Consider the following 20,526-nt stretch of genomic DNA (forward strand, 5'->3'; position numbering starts at 1 on the left):
TCCACTGACATGAAGTGTCTAGAACAGGGCAACTGTACAGACATGGGAGAATAGCTTAGTGGCTGCTGGGAATGGGAAGTTGCTGGTGACGGCTGGGAGACAGGATTTCTTCTAGGGCTAATAAAAATGCTCTAAAACTGGGGAGCCTGGGTGGCTTGGTGGGTTAGAGCCTCTGCCTTCGGCTTGGGTCGTGGTCCTGGGGTCCTGGGATCAAGCCCTGCGTCGGGCTCTCTGCTCCACGGGGAGTCTGCTTCCTCCTCTCTCTCTCTGCCTGCCTCTCTGCCTACTTGTGATTTCTCTCTGTCAAATAAATAAAATCTTAAAAAAAAAGTTCTAAAACTGTGGTCTTAGTTGTACAAGTCAAAACCACTGAACTGTGCCCTTCCAATGGGTGAAACTTACATATTATGTAAATTACATGTCATATGTAAGTTATATGTCAATAAAACTGCTCTGAGAACATAAAAATGGTTTCCCAATTACAAAATTTTAAATGTCAAAAAAATTAATAAAAAATACATAGAAATGACTGTCTGAAGTTCCCAGTTGAGGACGAGGTAGTGAGTAGAGCTCAACAGAAGGAACCCTAGAATTTCCATCTTGCCACAGGCACTAGGGGGAAGAGAGGCAGCAGGGGTGCTAAATGTTTATCATTAGTCCACAGGGACAAAAACTCCCATCTGTCCTGGGAGATGCTGGTAATGCTGACAAGGCTTCGTGTTGAGAAGACAAATGGCCAAAGGGAAAAGATTCAGATGCACCCCGGGGACACAGGACTCGTACACTAATTTGCAGCAGGCGGGAAGGGAAGCTATTTTCTACGTCTTCACCCATCAGAGAAGAAAGGGGCGGATACTGGAGAGTCCCAGAACACTGCTTGCCTGATCTACGCTCTGACCACGTGGCCCCAAGGGCAGGAGCAGCCACAGGACCCCGTGACATAGCTTCAACGCCACTGACGTGCCCGGAGCATATGTGGGTACCAGACTGGGTCATGAGATCTGGGTGAATTCACAGGCATTCCGGGTGGAGCGCCATGCACCCGCAGCCCCAGCCCACATGCATGACCCGCCGTCGGGTCCAAGCCCCTGGATGACCCTTGTTTTTGTCCTAGGTCCAGAGGCCCCAGGGGAGCCTGGGCACAGCAGCCCAAGCTGGAAGGACCCTCCGCCTGGGTGGGGAGGCCCCGTGCTCTGCAGCTGCCCCCGCCCCCAGGCTCTGGCAGAGGCTACAGCGCAGGCAGGCAAGCATTACCTTGGGCTCAGACAGGGGCTCACACTCCCTGGTTGGTTTTTTGCTGGAATGGCCGGAGGGGAGGGAAAAGGAAGTGAGAAGGGACACTTGGGATCTATGAGATGCCTTTCCCCCACCCCAGAGACACTCAGACCCCCAACACCAGCTTCCCAGAGCTGTTGCCAGGGGGACTTTAAGCAGGGTGCCCCTGCTGTGACACACAGGGTCACGTGGGCGAGAAAGGCCTTGCTCATCCATCGCCGGGCTGATAATCCCACCATGGAACATGCATGCTTCTGGGCCACAAAAATTCTGACTCTCAAGAGGTCCCTCAGTTAAAGTGCAAGTCTCCCGGAGAAAGGCTGCCGCATGGGTTAGGCATCCACAAAAGGTGGGCTAAGTCCAGGTGGGGCGGGGTGGTGGTGGTGGTGGTGGCGGTGGTGGTGGCGGTGGTAAAACCAAAGGCAGCTGCTCTGATTTCCCCGTGTGAGCCTGGGAGACCTGGTCTAAGTCGTTCCAGACACTTCAGCTCCAGGGATGGGCCCTGGGCAGAGTGCGCTGGGCAGGGCTGCCCTGTGTTCAGCCCTTAGCTCCCCATCCCAGAGGAAGGCAGAGGGCCACTCACGTGAGCAAGTTTCCAGGCGCCGACAATGAGCGCTCCTCCCGCCGGCTGCCCTCAAATGGGTTCCCGAAGGAGCGTTTCCGTATCATGGTCTTCACCAGGATCTGAAGGACAGAAGAGGAAGCTGGGCCACCCGGGGGAGACTCCAGGCAACCACCTCCCCTGCGCCACTCTACGAGAGCGATCTCCCTCTTCCTTTCTCTACCAGCCTCCCTGCCGCTCCTACGGCTTGTGGCTGGCGACAGGCCTTTGAGAGATCCCAGGCAGCATCCCTCCCACTGAGGACACAACAAAGCCATCACCACATCTGACTAGTCCATGTCCAAAACCGTTCATTCTGACATTCTGCTGTCTTAATCTTGTCTCAGTCTACTGAAGCCCCAGGCGGGTGCGGGGAGAGGGGGCGGCACTGTGTTCCAGGAGAGGCCAACACTGTCCCTCCAGTAACTTGGAAATGTTGCACACAAGCCATCACTACACCTGCCTCGTCGCCCATCAACCCTGTCTCATCTTCAAACCTGGGCCTTTATTTTCAGTGAAAACTATCTGACCACTCCAACAAGAAAGCAACTGTTCTTTTCCAGGCCAAATTCAGGGGCTGCCACTTCTCTTTAAGCTGAAATAAGTGTCCCACAGTAGAACACTCACCATATTAAAGTGTACACTTCAGTGATTTCTAGTATATTCACATCACCACCATCTAACTTCAGAACATTTCCATCACCCCAAAAAGACACCCCATTTCCCCTCCCCCCAGGCCCTGGCAACCATCAATCTATGTTCTGTGGATTGATTCATCTATTCTGCGCATTTCATGTAAACGGAAGCACACGGTGTTCAGCCTTTTGTGTCTGGCTTCCTGCACTGAGCCCCACGTTCTCAAGGCTTCTACGGCTGCAGCAGGTGTCGGTGCCTCCTTCCTCTTTGGGGCCAAATGATGTCCCTTTGTACGGATACACCTCCACTGGGGGACATGTGGGACATTTCCACTTTTTGGCTCTTGCGGATAATGCTGCTCTGGACATTCGTGCACATGTTTTTGTGTGTGGACCTGTTTCCCACACAGTTTTCATTTCTCTTGGGTCTGTACCTGAGGAATTCCTGGATCACGTGATGACCATGTTTAACGTTCTGAGGAACGGCCAGACCGCTACAGTGGTCACACCACAAGAGGATGCCTACTTCTCAGGGGGCTGCATTTGAATAGAGGATGGGAGACACCTGACGGGGTGTAAGGAGCTGAGGAAACACCCCAGGATGCTGAAGGCGGCCAGCCCAGAGGCTGCTGTGGTGTGAAGGAGAAGGGGCTGAGAAGTCCCAAAGGTCCATCCAAGTATGAAAGGCACTGGGGGCAGGCTGGTCCATTGTCAGTAGTGGGAACTTGCTCGTGGGCCCCCTCACCCATTCTAACATAGATGGGATCCCCAGCTTGGTTGGCAGATACCTGCCTGATCTCTTGGGAAGGGGCACCAGTCCCTCATCCTGTCCCATGGCCCCTACTCAGCTTCCCTCTGCCTCCCAATCAGGTCCTCTCCAAAGCCCAGACCTGATTCCCTTACTCTCAGACAAAACCTTTCACCCACAGGACTCTGGAACTTATCCTGCCGCTGGCCAGAGGGCCAAGGACAATTCTGGAGCAAGGGAGTGAATGAGATGTTTTTGGTGATGCTTTTGGCTGCTGCATCCTCTGAAGGAATAAGGAAAAGACCCCAGCCTAGGAGGAGCCGGCCCCCAGCCCCTCCAGCAGAACATGGTGCCTCTTCAAGCTATTTTCCATGTTGACAGAGCTTCTGAATTGTTTTATATGTCTGCTACTAAGAAGAAATCTAAGTATTTAGAAAAACATGGACAGCGGTGCCTGGGTGGCTCAGTCGGTTAAGTGTACCTTCAGCTCAGGTCATGATCTTGGGGTCCTGGGATCAAGCCCAGAGATGAGTCTGCTTCTCCCTCTGCCCCCTCCCCCCACTTGTGTGCACTCTCTCTCTCTAATACATACATAAAATCTTTAAAAAAACAAAACAAAACAAAAACAGTGACGTTCCAAAAGGTGGAAACACCCATCATCTCAAAAACAGATAAACGAAATGTGGCCTAGCTGTACCATGGTGTGTTATTCAGCCAGGAAAAGGAACAGCACGCTCCAACACAGATGAACCTCAGAAACACCGCGCTGAGTACAAGAGATCAGACACAGGAGACCACATACTGCGTGATTCCACTGACATGAAATGCCCAGGAGTGGCAAATCCAGAGACCGAAAACCAACCGGGGGTTGCCAGGGGCTGGGGCGAAGGAGAACAGAGTGACTGTTAATGGGCACAGGGTTTCTTGGGGTGGGGGGGATGAAAATGTTTCAGAAGCACAGAGGTGATGGTTGCCCAATATTGTAAATGTGATAAATGCCACTGTATTGCTCACTTTAAAACGGTTTGTTTTACGACACACAAGTTCTAGGTCATAAAAAAAGAAAACCACTGACTTAGACCCCCCCACGCAAGGCACTCCCCGTCCCTCCCTGGCCATGGCTTGTGGTCTGTGGTTCCAGGAGCATACCATTTCCTCCTCCATGCCTCTGCAGGTGTCGCTCCCCACGCCACTCCCTGTCCCCCGACAAGACCACCTGTCCTGCCCCTCCTGTGGCCTTGTCAGCTATCCCAGCCCTCAGGACCCAGCAGAAGAGGCTCTGCCTCTGCCCTCCTCTGCACAAGCCTGTCACCGTGTGAGAGCAAAGGAGGGTGATTTTTTTTCCCCTCCATCTTTCTTATAAGGCCAGAAGCCTCACAAGGGTTTGGGCTGTACCTTGAGCATCTCTGTGACCTTGTGCCTCACACACACTGGGTGAGTGGACCTGGACCTCCCCACCTTCGCCCCCACCCTCAGATGGCCGCAGCAAACCCCATTTCCTCCCTGGTGCCCACATTCCATTTTCCACGTGGGATCTTTCCAAGGCCAACTGTGATGGGGCTACTCCCCCGATTTAAACCCTGCAGGTGCTCCCCACCCCTCTTGGGACCAAATCCAAATCTCTGCTGTGGCCTCATGTCTTGGGTGGTCTGGCCCCACCTCCTGCCCAGATTCCCAGGGCCACCTTCCCCCCACCTTCCTTGTCCTGCCTCAGCGGCCCTGGCTTTCTCAAAGCTTCTTGTGGGCCAAGCTTCCTCCCAGCAGAGGATCACCACGTTTGCTCTCCCCTCTGCCAGAAACACCCTTTACGCAATACCACCTCAGCCAGTAACACCCTGCCATCCACTCTGTATCTAGTCACTCCTTCCAGGACGACTTCTCCAACCCATCACCTTGGCCACATCCACCTCTTAGGGCTCCGTAGCCCCCCTTAGGGATACACCTCGCAGCCCCGGTGTTTTGTTGGTTGTTTGCCCAGCATCCGCCTCTCCAAGACCACCAGGCACACCATGTTGGTTTTGCTCATCCCTGGAACCCCTGTTCCCAGACCTCTAGGATCAGAGACCTCCTAAGAACACCCTGAGCCTAGAACAGAATAACCTGCGGTGGGCACCTGGGTCGGACACCAGCTGCCTCCCGCACTGTGGGTGCAGGACATGGATGAGAAAGACTGAGTGAGGGGCGCCAGGGTGGCTCAGTGGGTTAAGCCGCTGCCTTCGGCTCAGGTCATGATCTCGGGGTCCTGGGATCGAGCCCCGCATCAGGCTCTCTGCTCAGCAGGGAGCCTGCTTCCCTCTCTCTCTCTCTGCCTGCCTCTCTGTCTACTTGTGATCTCTCTCTGTCAAATAAATAAATAAAATCTTTAAAAAAAAAAAAAAAAAAGAAAGAAAGACTGAGTGAGTGTGGGTGAGTTTTAACGTGAAGGTCATGCAGAGGCCCCAGGTGGGGCGGGAGGAGGGAGATGTGAATGGATGCCCCACCACGGGGGCTCAGGTTTTGGAAGGAGAGAGAAAAGTGTGTGGGGAAGCAGGAGGGAGAAGTGCAAAGCTGGGAGAGAAGGAGCCAGCACTTGGGCTCCCACAGGAGCAGTCACCTGAGGCCAGACACTGTGTCTTTGTGGAAAGTCTCACCAGCTCCTCCCAGAGCCTAGGGCCCTGCCTGCCTGCTGGAGCCAGCGGTAGCCAAACGCAGCCCAGGGCTTTCATGGTGGCCTTAGAGGGACGGCCAACTGGACTCTGCCGCCTGGCCCCCAGGACCTTGAGAGTCCTACTCTCCTTCCTGGAGCTAGATGCCCTCATGGGTAGGGGACTGGCAAGTGAGGGATTCCCAGAGTCTCCAAGGTTAAGCTTGAGGACTCCACGTTCTGGTCCTTTTTCCTAGGTCAGGACCCAAACACAAGGCCATAAAAGCACATGAATTGGGAGCCCCAGCCCCTAGCCCTGGGAGCTGCCCACACGGCAGATGTGAGGCAGGCTAAGCCATCCTCTCAGGAGACCGAAGATCCAGCCAGGTGGGAATTCCATCTTAGAGACCTCGGCTCCAGCTCCCGCCCCTGGCACCTGCGCTGGTCCTTCTCCTCGCCCTGTCATACTCTGAAAGCAGGAAATCCAGGAAGAGCAGGAGTCACCCCTCCCTATAGTCACAAAGAATCTGCCTGTAGACAGAACTAAAACTACAAGATGCAGGGGCCTCCTGGCCTGCTGTGTGACTAAGGCCCAGAGCCTGGAGGCTGTGAGTCAGGGACAGACCCAGCCATCCCCTGACTCTCAGGCCCAGCGTCTGCTTCTTGGCTGCCCGCCTGTGTCCCGGCCCGTCCTTGCCGGCCCGCCTCATGCTGTCCCTGTTCTCGGTCAGTGGTTCGGCCCGCCTTACCACGGTTGCCAGGCTGGGAATGTGTTTGACCGAGTTCTCGACCTCCTCTTCGGTCACCTCGACCAGCGTGCAGTTCTCGTCCTCCGATGGCAACGGCTCCGCCCCATGCCTCGTGACCCAGGGGTGCAGCTTCAACGAATGACAGGAGGGGTGAGGGGCAGGTGACTGGCTCCCAGAGGCCAGAGGGCGACACCAAGGCCCTGCCAGTGAGCGGAGCCAGGGAGGGAATGCACAAGGGCAGAGGTGGCGGCCTGAGGTCAGGCATGCAAGAGAGCTGGCAAGCCAGGCAGAGGGTGGGGGTGAGCGAGATGCAAGGAAACGTGGAAAAGACGGAAACAGAGAATGGGAGGGAGCCACCAGGCCGGGATGTGCGCCAGACCGCACTCTCCATGGGGCCCAGGTCTTGGCAGAAGTGACCAGAATTTGACATCTGCCTTGTACGGTTGCCCAAGGAGCACCCATCACCCCTCAGCAACCTTCCCTGATGCCCCTGAAAGGCTCTGCTGAGAGCAAGCAGACCGTCCCCATTTCACAGAAGGGGAAAGAGAGGCTTAGGGAGGCACAGGGAGACCAGTTAGAAGGACACAGTCAGGAGAGGACCCGGGCGGGGATCTTCCCCACCCCGCCATCATCCCTGGGGTCCAAGTCCTTATCTGGAGCTATTTGTTCTCCTCCTCCTCAAATCCTAGTTAACTAGATGCCTAGGAGCTCCTGAAGCAAACCTTTGGATTTCTGAAAGAGTCAGATGTGTGCATGTGGCACTGGTCAGGGTGTAGGGGATGCACAGGGCTCTCTCCTAACAGTGCTTTCTGCAAAAGGATGGAATTCAGCAGGCCAGGGACACGGTGTCAACCTGCTCACGAATTTCCTCCCATCCCCACTGAGATTTCTCAAAGGGATGGGCAGGGCCAAGGAAAGGATCTAGGACCTTGGCAGCCAGGGTGTGGAGCACACAGAGACCCCAGTCTGGTCTGGTCCAGGGAGGGTGAATGCCATCAGCCCAAGCCAACTGGAGCGAGCACCAGCTGCCCCACTGGCAGCAGATCCCACTGCCACATTCACAGTTAACGCAAGTCCAAATCCTCCTCCCCAACTCCCACCACCACCAGCCCTCAGCAGCCCAGAGGCCCAGGGCATGGGAGGATTAACAGTGCCGAGAAGGGCGCAGTGCTGTGGACAGAGAGGCGTGGGGCCCGGCCGAGGCAGGGTTGAGCCAAACAATTCCAAGCAGAGGACACAGGCCTGGCCCCTGGTGCACACCCCATGGAGAGTGGTGGCCCTCAGGTACCTTGATTTCTGGCACCACGATCCTTGATTCCGGGTTCTTGTCCAACATGCGGGTGATTAGGTCCTTCAAGTCCTCAGCTATATCGGGCCTGGGGGATGGAAGACACGTTAAAGGGTGGGACACACACAAAGGACCGCCAAGGTCTTGGAGAGGAAGGTGAGTTGGGACAGAAAGGCAATACTCACTGATCTGGAAACTCCAGGGCCTGACTCTTGATCTTACTGTGTAAACACATGATCCGCTCGTCCATGAACGGGCACTACAAAAAGAGGTCAGGGACAGACTGGCCACTGAAGGCTGCCACATCAGTCTTGCATAGGCTGGCATCACTCCACGTGGGTTACAGCAGAGGAATAAATGCCCAGGAGCCCACTCTAGTGAGGGAGCAGTTCCCATGCCACAAGGCTAGAAGAACCAGGGATGTCCTTCTAGAAGGGCTAGAGCCCCTCCCAAGCACACTGTGGCTTTCCTCAGCAGCTGTGCTTTACTTTACCTACTTATACAAAAGCAAAGACTCCTCCACCCAGAGGTAGCCCCACCTGCTGGGTGAACAGTAATAATACTAAGAACAATATCTAAGATGTAGGGGCGACAGCAGTGATTCGTGGGGCCTTAACCTGGGTCAGACCTTGGACAGAGGTTTCTCAGGACCAATCTTCACTGGCTGTTCCCTCTGCCTGTAATGTTCTTCCCACCAACAATTGCATGGCTCGTTTTCCCCCATCACTCAGGTATCTGATCAAAGCTCACCTTCTCAGGGAGGCCTTCCTGAGCCCCTTTCTAAAGCAGACCACCCCCCACCTGCTGCCATGTGATTTCTCCTCAGAGCACCGAGCTGGATGTTATGTTACATTTGTCTTCGTTTACTGGTTAGCTCCCGCAGGGGAACATCAGCTCTAAGAGAGCAGGGAGATTGTTGCTGGTTTTGCTTCCTGCCATTTCTCCAGTGCCCAGGAATAACCCTGGTGCAAAGCAGGGGTTTGATAAATACTTGTTGAATTAATGAATGCTTGAATTATATCTGCCGATCCTCTCAGAGCCTTAAGAAATCATAAATATTCTTCTCATTTTACAGAAAAGATAAAAACAGAAGCTCAGAGAGGTCACATGTGTGGGAAGCATAAAGCTGGGATTTTGACTCTGAAGCCCATTCACATGCCACTTCCCAGGTGACAAATCAGTGCTTCTCGGTGGTGGAACAGACCTGGGAGGAACTCAGGTACAGTGCCAGAAAAGGAACTTTTATTTGGGGTGCTCGGAATGTGGGAAAAAGTCACAGAATGTCACCTGGTCCTTTCCTGTCCAAGGAAAATTCTTTCATTAAAAGCAGTAACTTGGGGGCGCCTGGGTGGCTCAGTGGGTTAAGCCGCTGCCTTCGGCTCAGGTCATGATCTCAGGGTCCTGGGATCAAGCCCCGCATCGGGCTCTCTGCTCAGGAGGAGCCTGCTTCCCTTCCTCTCTCTCTGCCTGCCTCTCTGCCAACTTGTGATCTCTCTCTCTCTCTCTGTCAAATAAATAAATAAATCTTTAAAAAAAAAAAAAAAAAAAAAGCAGTAACTTGGTGGCGCCTGGGTGGCTCAGTGGATTAAAGCCTCTGCCTTCAGCTCAGGTCATGATCTCAGGGTCCTGGGATCGAGCCCCACATTGGGCTCTCTGCTCAGCAGGGAGCCAGCTTCCCTTCCTCTCTCTCTCTCTGTCTGCCTCTCTGCCTACTTGTGATCTCTGTTAAACAAATAAATAAAATCTTAAAAAAAAAAAAAAAAAGGCAGTAACTTGGGGGGCATCTGGGTGTCTCAGTGGGTTAAAGCCTCTGCCTTTGGCTCAGGTCATGATCCTGGGGTCCTGGGATCGAGCCCCACATCGGGCTCTCTGCTCAGCAGGGAGCCTGGTTCCCTTCCTCTCTCTCTGCCTGCCTCTCTGCCTACTTGTGATCTCTGACTGTCAAATAAATAAATGAAATCTTAAAAAAAAAAAAAAAAAAAGAGCAGTAACTTGAATTAAGAGTTAGGATTACACAGGTGTACCCATCTGACAGAACTCATTAACCAGTACACTTCAGATCTATATATTTCATTATATGTCAATTTTACTCCAAAAAGGAAAAAAAAAAAAAAAAAACCAACAATAAACAAATACTGAGCTCTAGCTAATGACTACATTCTGAAGCAGCGTCTGGAAGGAAGTGTAGAGATGTTAGCAACTTACTCTGGAATGTGTAAAAAAAAAAATAAAGACAGGTTGAAGATGGACAGACTTGTGATAAAACCAATACAGTGAAATGCTGATAGCAGAAACAGCTGGTGGCTATGTGGGTGTTTCCTGCAGTGATTTCAACTTTGCTATAGGATTAAAAATTTCATCAAATATTGGTGGGGAGGACATTATAAACCATGAGACCGGTTTCTTAAGCTTTCCTCCATAAAAGCACAAGTTCATGAAAATGAAAAATCTGTGCTTCTACTGTTCACATAATTTAATGTGAACTTCAGAATAAAAAACCAAAGTTCCTAAACATAATAATAAGAGACGACCGCAAAAGAACATCGACAAAGAGATGAGACAGCATTCCCTCGGTCAATAACGCCAAATGGATTTTCACGCCCATTCCAGTTCTGTCCCCCCAACAGCTGCTTCTGGGAACACACTCTGCTGAGAGGAACATCAAAGCAGCCCTGGGCTCAGGAAGAAAGGGTGCCAGCGGCTATTGACTTGTGATGTCTGTCTGGGGAGTCGGAATAGGGAGAGAGGTAGCGCATCTGTCATCCTTGCGCCAAACCCGTCAACTATTTACAACCTCTGGAGCTTCTGTCAATCCTTCGTGTTAACAGATCATTTCCCACAGACTGGACTATTCTATACAGGTATGCACATGTGGACAAGCATCTTTTTTTCACATTCAGGTCTAACTGTGGTAAACTCAATGACTAAGTACTGTCCCCCCACCGGGGCTGCCCAGCGACCCTCAGCAGGCAGGACACCCCACCCCGTTACCTGGCCAAACACAAAGCAGTACAGCGTCACGCCCATGGCCCAGACATCCAAAGCCTGCAAGAGAAAGAGCTTCGTGTAAGGGGCCAAGAAGCAGCGAGGGTTGTCTACGGCTCCTACGCAGCCAAAAACGAAATCAAATCCTTCAGCTTTTTTCTGAGAAACCACCCAGTTCTGATTCCGGATCCTGCTCCTGGCCGCTGGGTGAGCACATGACCCAAGCCCGGCCAAGTGATTGGCTTAAGGATAGGAGCATGTCCCAGGCCTGACCAATGAGAGCACCACTCCCCGCCGCCCGCCACAATGGTTGGCTCAAGGATAGGCACATGACCCGGGCTGAGCCAATCACAGCCAATCCCGAGATTTTTCAGAAGGCTCCTCAGAAAGAATGCTCTTTCTACTGAGGTAGGTAAGCTGATAGGGAGGAGCCTGGAACTGGGGGTACCCACCCACCTGGGCAGGAAACCAATTCAAGGAAACAGCTGAAAGATGGAGAGATAGATTCTTGTGGGAATCCCGTTATTTAGCCAAACCGGAAGCCTCTCTTCATCTACAAGATCCAGTGGATTCATTGTTTAAGCCAGTCTGGGTGCGATTTTTGCTATTTAAAGGGAAAGGACCCGATCACAAGCAGAACTCATCATCTCGGACAGGTCCACACCTACCTTCCCAGAGAAGATCTTCCGGGTCTCCGAGAGTGACTCCGGTGCCATGAAGGCGGGGGTGCCGACGGTGTTAGAAAGGAGCGCATCGCTGCCCTTGAACTCGTTGCTCACACCAAAGTCGGCAATCTTGATGTGGCCATCTTCTCCCACGAGCAGGTTGGAAGGTTTGATGTCCCGATGGATGATCTTCTGGTAGTGTACTGAGCGTGGGGTGGACACCAGATGGGAGAGAGGGGGCAGGAGAACCATGTGAGAAGCTCTGCGCAGCCCCTAGAGCCCAGAAACACAGACACTGACCCGGCCCCCAAGCCCTTCCCAGCCTTATCCTCCCAAACCTACATACCCTCAGCTTTGAGAGATAAGGGGGGGGGGGAGGGGGAGTTTGTTTAAGGAAGTTACCCCATCTTCAAAAATAAGGAGTGAAACATCAACTGACAATAACAGTTAGTAACCACCTGCTCTACTCTAAGTCATGGGGGACGACAGTCCCTGGAGCGTTTTTGTTGAGCCTGGCTGGCTTCCAGCTAGAAGCCTCCCGACTTGTGACAAACATATTTTCGTTTACTAATGCCAACACTCAACCTGTTCACCACACCAACAATGACTGGAGCGGGTCCGGTGGAAGTGTGGACTTCCACGAGGTAGGACTGGGCACTTCATTAACTCCTTCCTGCCTGGATATCAACCTATGGGAGAGGACATGGTCTCTCTTCCTATGGTCTGGAAGGCCCAACTGCATTTCTTTGCTGGTGGTGGTGACGACGATGATCCCAGTAATAGGGGCACCAGCTCCATTTGTTGAGTGCCCCACCTGGGGCCTAGCCCTGTGTTAACTGGTTCCCATTTTCCCCATTTAAATCTCCCAACGAGGGGCGCCTGGGTGGCTCAGTTGGTTGGACGACTGCCTTCGGCTCAGGTCATGATCCTGGAGTCCCGGGATCGAGTCCCGCATCAGGCTCCCAGCTCTTTGGGGAGTCTGCTTCTCCCTCTGACCTTTTCCTCGCTCATGTTCTCTCTCACTGTCTCTCTCTCAAATAAACAAATAAAATCTTTAAAAAAAATAAAAATAAATAAATAAATAAATAAATCTCCCAACAATGCGCAAGGGGAAGAGACAAAATGTTTTACAACCAGAAGCAGAAAGGACACCTGTCAGTCAGAACTACTGATATGTACTGGCTGATTTCCACCCTGGTGAGAGATGCTTTATTCCCATTTTACAGATGAGAAAACTAAGGTAACAGGAGACTAACAGGATCCCCATCCCAGGGTTGCTGGGTATAAAAAACAATGCAAATACAGCCCCTAACAGCACCTGGTATACAAAGAAAGTCCTGGGGCAAACAATCATTATCAATATGACTCTTAACTTTTTGTGGCAGAAAGCAGTGTTTCTGTTCATCGGGAGCATAGCTTTCTACAGCTGTCCAAGACTGCATTTCAGACGATTCTGCTTCCCACCCACCTGCTGCTTGCACTCCAGGAGGGAAATTCCACTTTCCCACTTGCCATCCGCTAGCTGGGATGCTAACCACCCCCGGGTGAGAATCCTCCCACAGGCCCCCGCTTACGGTACTCTATGCCTTTGATCAGGTCCTGGAAGTAGAAACGGGCCTGGTCTTCGGAGAGTGGTTTGAGGGTGGGCACTTCCATCACAGGCCTGGAGGGTCACAAAGCAAAAGCAGACACCCTCTCTCACCAGCAGAACCAAGCACTGCCTCCCTTGAGAAGCTCTGCAGCTTGAGAAGTTTCAGGCATCCTACCTGCCAGGACAACGGGATACTCACCCTTGGTTGACCAGTTCAAACACTGCAGGGAAGAGAAGGGGGTCAACTGTTACATTGGGAAATTGGAAATCCATCTTCCTCCTCCTCCCCAATCGCCCATAGAACACCAAGAAGCACAGAAACTAGTACTGGGGCTGGAGAAAGGAACAATCCACTGAGCCAAAGCTGGTCAAGGTCCTGCAAGGTGCTCCCCGGTCTGGCTGTATTTTTAGTCCTCAAAACAGCCAAGGACCCCCTGGCCAGGGAAAAAAAAGCAGGGAGACAGGAGACAGGTGGGGATGGCTCATGGGATCCTTTCTTCTCTCCGCTCATACCTTGGAGATTCCAGGGATACAACTGATACTAAACTATGTTCTCTTAGTCACACCCAGGTTCCAGCCACCTGATGCCATAGAACAGGTCTATGGGGACACAACCCAACATCTGTTTACTTAGGCACAAAGAGGGAGCCCCAGAGGTCTTCAGGACCCTAGCAAAGTTTTGATTCAAGAAACAAGAACTTGTTTCAACAATCCCTCCCATATCCTCCACATTGCCAGGCTGTGTCAGGCCACAGACGGAGAACGCTTATAGATTCTTCCAACTCCTCAATGCTCTGCGGTCAGCTGGGCCTCAGACTGTTTCCTGTGACTCCCAATCCAAAACAAGACTTGAAGGGGGGTGGGGAGGGGGTGGAGATTTCTTCAGCACCTCAAAGGCCAGCTCATCCCACGATTCCTAAACAGGGCCTTTTCTTGACACATTCATGCACGACATGCAAATGCCTCCCACCCTGCCAGCTCCTTCCCAGCACTGTATGTGTGGGGAACCCCTACTCCAAACCACCAAGTATTAGATAAGCTGTGTCCAGGGAACTGCACAGGCTTTTGTTGTTGGTTTGGTTTTGTTCTTCCCATTTTAAAAAACTGAGGTGAGGGGCGTCTGGGTGGCTCAGTGGGTTAAAGCCTCTGTTTCGGCTCAGGTCATGATCCCAGGGTCCTGGGATCAAGCCCCGCTTTGGGCTCTCTGCTCAGTGGGGAGACTACTCCCCACCCCCCACCCCCGCCGCCTGCCTCTCTGCCTACTTGTGATCTCTGTCAAATAAATAAATAAAAATCAAAGGCAATGGCACTGAAGGGAAGGTTTCCACGGACAGGAGCGCTGGTCCTTTCAGCTCTGGCCTATCCCACCTTGGTCATGGAAGACTTAACTTTCCAGGGGTGCTTCATGAATTTCTGTGCTTCCTCCCGAGCACGGTCACTTGGTTGGCATTGGAGGAAGCTAGCCTATTGAAACAGGTCTGTTTTCAGGCGCTCTCTCACGTAATTTTTTTAAAGTTAACCTATCTAGGAGCGCCTGGGTGGCTCAGTCAGTTAAGCATCTGCCTTCGGCTCAGGTTATGATCCCGGGGTCCTGGGATCGAGGCCACATCGGGCTCCATGCTCAGCAGGGTGTCTGTTTCTCCCTCTTCCTCTGCCACTCCCCCTGCTCATGGTCGCTCGCTCTCAAAAAATAAATAAAATCTTTTTAAAAAAATAGATAAATTTAACATATGTGATGTTATTTGCTGTGTAGCTTCTAAATTGTTTCCATAGGAAGATTTTATAAGTTCTAAAATTTACAAACTAACTGGGAAAAAAAAAAGAGTTTCTAAAATTTGAACACGGAATGTACATTAGATCTCTTAGGGAACTGGTGTTAACTTTCTCAGATGTAATCATGGTATTGTGATCACACAGGAGAACGTCCCTATGTGCGACACACACTGAAGTACTCAGGGGCTGAAGTATCAAGATGTCTGTCTGCTACTTTACATTTTGGATAGTTCATCAAAAATAATATAGAAATGGATGGGTGGGTGGCTAGGGAAATAAAGCAAATCCGACAAACATTATTAACTGTGGAATCTGGGTAGGAGGTATACAGGGACTCATTGTACTATTCTTCCAACTTTTCTACAGAGGCTTAACATCTGTCAGAATAAAAACCTGAGGGGCGCCTGGGTGGCTCAGTGGGTTAAAGCCTCTGCTTTCAGCTCAGGTCATGATTCCAGGGTCCTGGGATCGAGCCCCGCATCAGGCTTTCTGCTCAGCAGGGAGCCTGCCTCCCCCTCTCTCTCTGCCTGCCTCTCTGCCTACTTGTGATCTCTCTGTGTCTAATAAATAAATAAAATCTTTAGGAAAAAAAAAAGAAAAAAGAATAAAAACCTGAGGCAGGGAAGAGGAGCGGGGAACGAAAAATAACGTGTTCTAAGCTACAACACGTCCTTGGAACTGAACCATAGCAACTGAGGAGAAAGTGAGCTCTGAACTGTTTTCAAACCAGACCCACTCAAACCAGACCCCACATAATCACTCCTTGTGCAACAAAGGATCATCCCCGCGCACATCCAGCAGACTTCTGGATTCCAGGCTGGCTTGTGCCCACTCCCCTCACCTCCTAGATACCCCTTCCCACTGTCCTCTGTACCCACTCAAAATGTATAGGCTCATTTGAACACCCATCCATGTCATATTGCAAGGACACATGACCTATCATGCATTCCCAGGCCCAGTCTGCTATCCAGTTTTGAATCCTAATTCAAAATCCTAATGTCCTGTTTGGAAGTCCTACCCTTCCTTCCTTCATCAGTATCTACGCTCTGAGCTGACAGAGGGCTGTCCCATGTCCTCACCAATTTAAAAAAAAATCAGGTCTCTGAGGGAACACCTGCGTCCTTTCATTTCTTTGTGCAGTGCCCTCCAAGGCTGCACGTGCCCCACCATGGCCTCAGGCTCTTCATCCTCATCCCCATCCCCTCTCCCTGGTTTCCTCTGTCAAGGCCACATTTTCCTCAAACACTAAGCTCTCACCAGCCTCAGGGCCTTTGCACCTGCACCTTTGCCAGGAATGCTCTTCCCCACATGTAATAGGACGGTGTCTTTGACATTCAGGTGCCAAATCATCACCTCATATGTGAAGTGGCCCTCAATCCCTCTCTCTCAGGTTCCTATTTAACCTTCTTCAGAGGATCAATCTGAGGTTAACTGGTTTATTCCCTGACTAGAATTATCAGCTTCACAAGAGTAGGAGCCTCATCATTCTCATCCACCACTGCATCCTTAGTGCCTAGAACATACCCAGCATTAGCATGCGCTCTGTAAGTATTTGCAAGTGAATGAATAGGACCTCCAGAGAAAGTCCCAGCAAGCACTCCCTTCCACCTTCTGCTTCAAACCAGAGCTGCAGCCTCCGGTGGGGCTCACTGTGGGGCCCAGCTCTGGCGGGAGATGCCAGGGACAGGGAATGCTGGCGAGGACCCCTGGGCTTTTGCAGGTTCAGCTGCCTGAGTCAAGACACCGGACGGCAAGGGCTCTCTTACCCATGTACAGATGGTCCTCATTGGGGTCATCCAGGACCTGTTGGCACAGCCACATGGAACAGGCCGGAGATGAGGAACAGGGGAGAGGAAGAGAGAGAAATGATATGAGCAGGGAGGAAGCATCCACATGACTGCACTTGCCAACAGGAGGGCGGTTCTTTCCACTGGTTTTCCTGGTCAAGATGAAGGGCACAGGAAAAAACCCAGTGTGCAAGATCCAAATGGCCATCTGGAAAATAGGCACCTTCTAACCCAATCCTCAAGGGTCCAAGACATCTAGAAAAGAGGTTATAAAAGGGAGTGCCAATTCCTCCCCTGGGAAATGGGGGTGCCCGGCTGGCTCAGTCCGTCAAGCAAGCAACTCTTGATCTCAGGGTCATGAGTTTGAGCCCCACACGGAGAGGAGAAATTACTCAAAAACAAAACAAACCAAACAAAAAATAACTTTAAAAAAAAAAATCCCTCCCCGGGGAAATGTCTCAGCTTCAGTAAGAATCCCCAGGAGACAGCGGACTAATCCTCAGGGTAAAAATTCAAGTCCTGTCTGGGCTCTTCCAATTGCTCCGTGAAGGGCCCCCCAACCTCCTGACCCCTTAAGAAAGGACGTCCCCCTGCCTGGAACCACCATGGCATGTCCTCCTCCTCCTCTCACAGCCACCCTGCTTTCAGCTTGTCACTTATGTCTATCTTGTCCCTCTCTACAAACGGCTGTATCTACCGGAGTTGCCTCCGTGGTGCCCTGTACAAGACAAGGCCCATAGTCCGTGCTCAGGAAAAGCCTGAATGTCCATGTCCATCTGAGGAATGTCTGAGGTCTGTCCAAGAGGCAGGCTGGCAACCAGTCTTGTTGGGTGGACAGATCAGAAGCCACAGGGCAGTGGGGACCAGGGAGATCCCACCAGGACCCAGAGCCACTGGCTAACCAAGTGTCCTTGAGTTTCCTCCAAGATGGCTGACTTCAGCATCAGCGACCTGAGACTATGAAACTCAGTGTCACAGGTGGAGGCAGCCAGCAGCCACCATCCTTCTCCTTCTCTCCTGCCTCTTTCCACATCATCTTCACCTTCCCCAGTCAACCAAGATCCACAGGACGAGAGCTCTAAGAACGAGATGCACCCTAGGCAGAGGCCCAGGGCAGCCCACCTAGAGCCCCTAAGCCTTACCCTGTCGAGAGAGTCAGACGCAGGGCATGGCATACCTAGAGCCCACACTGGAAAAGACTCAGGAGGGCATGGTTGCTAACCCTCACACCCATCAAAGAGCAGGCGAGTACCCTCAGATGACACCGGCCCTTTGCACATGCTGTTCCATCCTCTGTGATGCTCTTCCCTGTCCTTTCCCTATTATCTCCATCCAGGGAACAACCAGGGTCATCTCAAACATCCCTTCCCATGAGAAGCCTTCCTCCGCTGCTTGGGCTGGTGGGCTGCTTGCAATCCATGCTCCAGCACTACCTCCAACACCCACCGATTACATACTTGATCACACGCCATTTACAAATCCTGTCATCTAGGCCAGAGGTGCCCCAAATGTGATCTGGGAACTTCTAGGGATCCCCAAGATGCTTTTAGGGAGTTTATGAGGTCAAAACGATTTTCACACTAAAACTAAGGTAAGTAGCACCTGGGTGGCTCAATTGGTTAAGCATCTGCCTTTGGCTCAGGTCATGATCTCAGGGTCCTGGGATCGAGCCCCGCATCAGGCTTCCTGCTCAGCGGGGAGCCTGCTTCCCCCTCTCTCTCTGCTCATGCTCTCTCTTCTCTCCCTCTCTCTCAAATAAATAAAAACAAAATCTTATTAAAAAAAATAGGGGCACCTGGTGGCTCAGCCATTAAACGTCTGCCTTCAGGGGCGCCTGGGTGGCTCAGCAGGTTAAAGCCTCTGCCTTTGGCTCAGGTCATGATCCCAGGGTCCTGGGATCGAGCCCTGCATTGGGCTCCTTGCTCAGCAGGAAGCCTAGGCTCCCTCTCCCACTCCTCCTGCTTGTATGACCTTTCTCACTGTTCACTGTGTCTCTCTGTCAAGTAAATAAATAAAATCTTTAAAATAATAGTAATTAGTAGTAAAATAAATAAAACTAAGGTAATAGTTGCCCTTTCTACTCTCACCCTTTCCTAGTAGAGAAACAAGAAACCACATGGCATGCAAAGTCACCATAGGCTAAAAGCAAGATCGGATACAAGGATCTAGCCATCTTCTAGTAAGCCAGATGTTAACAACAACAAAAATTTACAAAAATGTAAAATGCTTAGGTGGCGCAGTCCATTAAGCATCCGACTCCTGGTTTCAGCTCAGGTCCTGATCTCAGGATCCTGGGATGGAGCGCTGAGTCGGGCCCCGCGCTCAGTGCAGAGTCTGCTTGGGACTATCTCTCCCTCACCCTCTGCTCCTCCCCACCATGCTTGCTCTCTTTCTCTCTCTCTCTCTCAAATAAACAAATAAATATTAAAAAAAAAATAAAATGCAGGGGAGCCTGGGTGGCTCAGTGGGTTAAAGCCTCTGCCTTCAGCTCAGGGCATGATCTCAGGGTCCTGGGATCAAGCCCCACATCAGGCTCTCTGCTCAATGGGGAGCCTGCTTCACCCCCCCTCTCTCTGCCTGCCTCTCTGCCTACTAGTAATCTCTGTCTGTCAAATAAATAAGTAAAAATCTTTTAAAAATATATAAATAAATAAATAAACAGCATGTAAATTTTTTCAGGAAATATGCTTATTTTTCATAAAAATATATAATGGAACTTCTGTTGTTTTTACGTGAATTAATAAATAATTTTTCAGTTTCTCAGTTTTAAATCTTACTATGGCAAATAATAATAAATACAACCCACATAAGCAAAACTTTTTTGGGGTCTTCAATAATTCTGAAGCACATAAAGGAATCCTGAGACCAAAAACTGTCAGAACTGCTGATCTAGAACAGAGGATGGAAAATACAGCACACAAGCCAAATCTGGCCCTCTGCTTATTTTTTGTAAATAAAGTTTTATTAGAACACAGCCATACCCATTTGTTTACATGCATATGGTTGCCTTTGTGCTAAAAGCACATATAACACGGAGAAACGGAACCAGATCCAAAGACAAAAATGGATAAAGGACACGTCTTAGTAGCCCTCTGACCTTCAATGTCCTCATTTGTAAATTGGGACTAATAGTCTTAGGGAAGAGTGAGGATAACATGAAAGAACAGTGGTGAAAGAACCTGGAGCAATACTACTACTCGGTCCTCCAACAGCCGCTTAACCTGGCCTGGGTCTCCCTAGAAACCAGCGGCGCAGCATTTGGGTAGTAACAGAGCTGGGCCTAGACAACCACCATTCTCGCCTCCCTCCTCCCTGGCCCCCCCAGCTCACCTCCACCAGCTTCACCACATTGGGGTGGTCTAGCTTCTTGAGGATGGCGATCTCCTGGTACACCTGCTCAATGGGGCCCCTAGGCTGGATGCAGCCGCCGGGGGCTGGCCGGGTGCCTCGGGGTGGGGGGCGACCTGGAGGAGACACAGACCATCCCAGGGTCAGGGCAAAGAGCTTTTCCTCTACAAATGGGGGGAAACGCAAGGGAGGGGGTGTCGGCAGGGCCAGAGTGGCTGACGCCACCAGGGGCCGTAAGTAGCCTGTTCCTCTCACCTGTCTCCTCTGCTGTTAACACTCAGTGAGGCTGGAGACCCAGCCCCCTTGCTCAGCTTTCTGTCCCCTCCTTCCCATGCCATACTCCAGGTCACAGTGACAGGAGTCTTTGAGGCCTCTACCCGGGTACTCTACACGGGACACCATTCAACGAGATCTTCTCTGTCATGCCCCAACCCTGCACCAAAGAGCAAAGGTGCGGC

The 20,526-nt window shown here is 51.4% G+C and overlaps 1 protein-coding gene across 6 annotated transcripts in view; it reads right to left on the reverse strand.

Moving 5' to 3' along the window:
- The window catches only part of CAMKK2 (calcium/calmodulin dependent protein kinase kinase 2), a 48,277-nt gene that overhangs the window by 4,804 nt on the left and 22,947 nt on the right, over positions 1 to 20,526 (reverse strand). For 3 of the 6 annotated variants that reach the window (XM_059140893.1, XM_059140892.1, XM_059140897.1), the window contains 11 exons: positions 20,051 to 20,184; positions 16,700 to 16,736; positions 13,360 to 13,381; positions 13,144 to 13,232; positions 11,573 to 11,772; positions 10,911 to 10,964; positions 8,105 to 8,178; positions 7,920 to 8,007; positions 6,632 to 6,760; positions 1,859 to 1,959; positions 1,255 to 1,297 (listed from right to left, as the gene is read on the reverse strand). In XM_059140893.1, coding sequence (XP_058996876.1) covers positions 1,255 to 1,297; positions 1,859 to 1,959; positions 6,632 to 6,760; positions 7,920 to 8,007; positions 8,105 to 8,178; positions 10,911 to 10,964; positions 11,573 to 11,772; positions 13,144 to 13,232; positions 13,360 to 13,381; positions 16,700 to 16,736; positions 20,051 to 20,184 — 971 coding nt within the window. The remainder of the gene's footprint in view (positions 1 to 1,254; positions 1,298 to 1,858; positions 1,960 to 6,631; positions 6,761 to 7,919; positions 8,008 to 8,104; positions 8,179 to 10,910; positions 10,965 to 11,572; positions 11,773 to 13,143; positions 13,233 to 13,359; positions 13,382 to 16,699; positions 16,737 to 20,050; positions 20,185 to 20,526) is intronic. The other 3 variants (XM_059140894.1, XM_059140895.1, XM_059140896.1) reach the window with 3 other exon arrangements.

The sequence above is a fragment of the Mustela lutreola genome, chromosome 11, assembly GCF_030435805.1.
Source record: "Mustela lutreola isolate mMusLut2 chromosome 11, mMusLut2.pri, whole genome shotgun sequence".
NCBI classification, from domain to species: Eukaryota; Metazoa; Chordata; class Mammalia; order Carnivora; family Mustelidae; genus Mustela; species Mustela lutreola.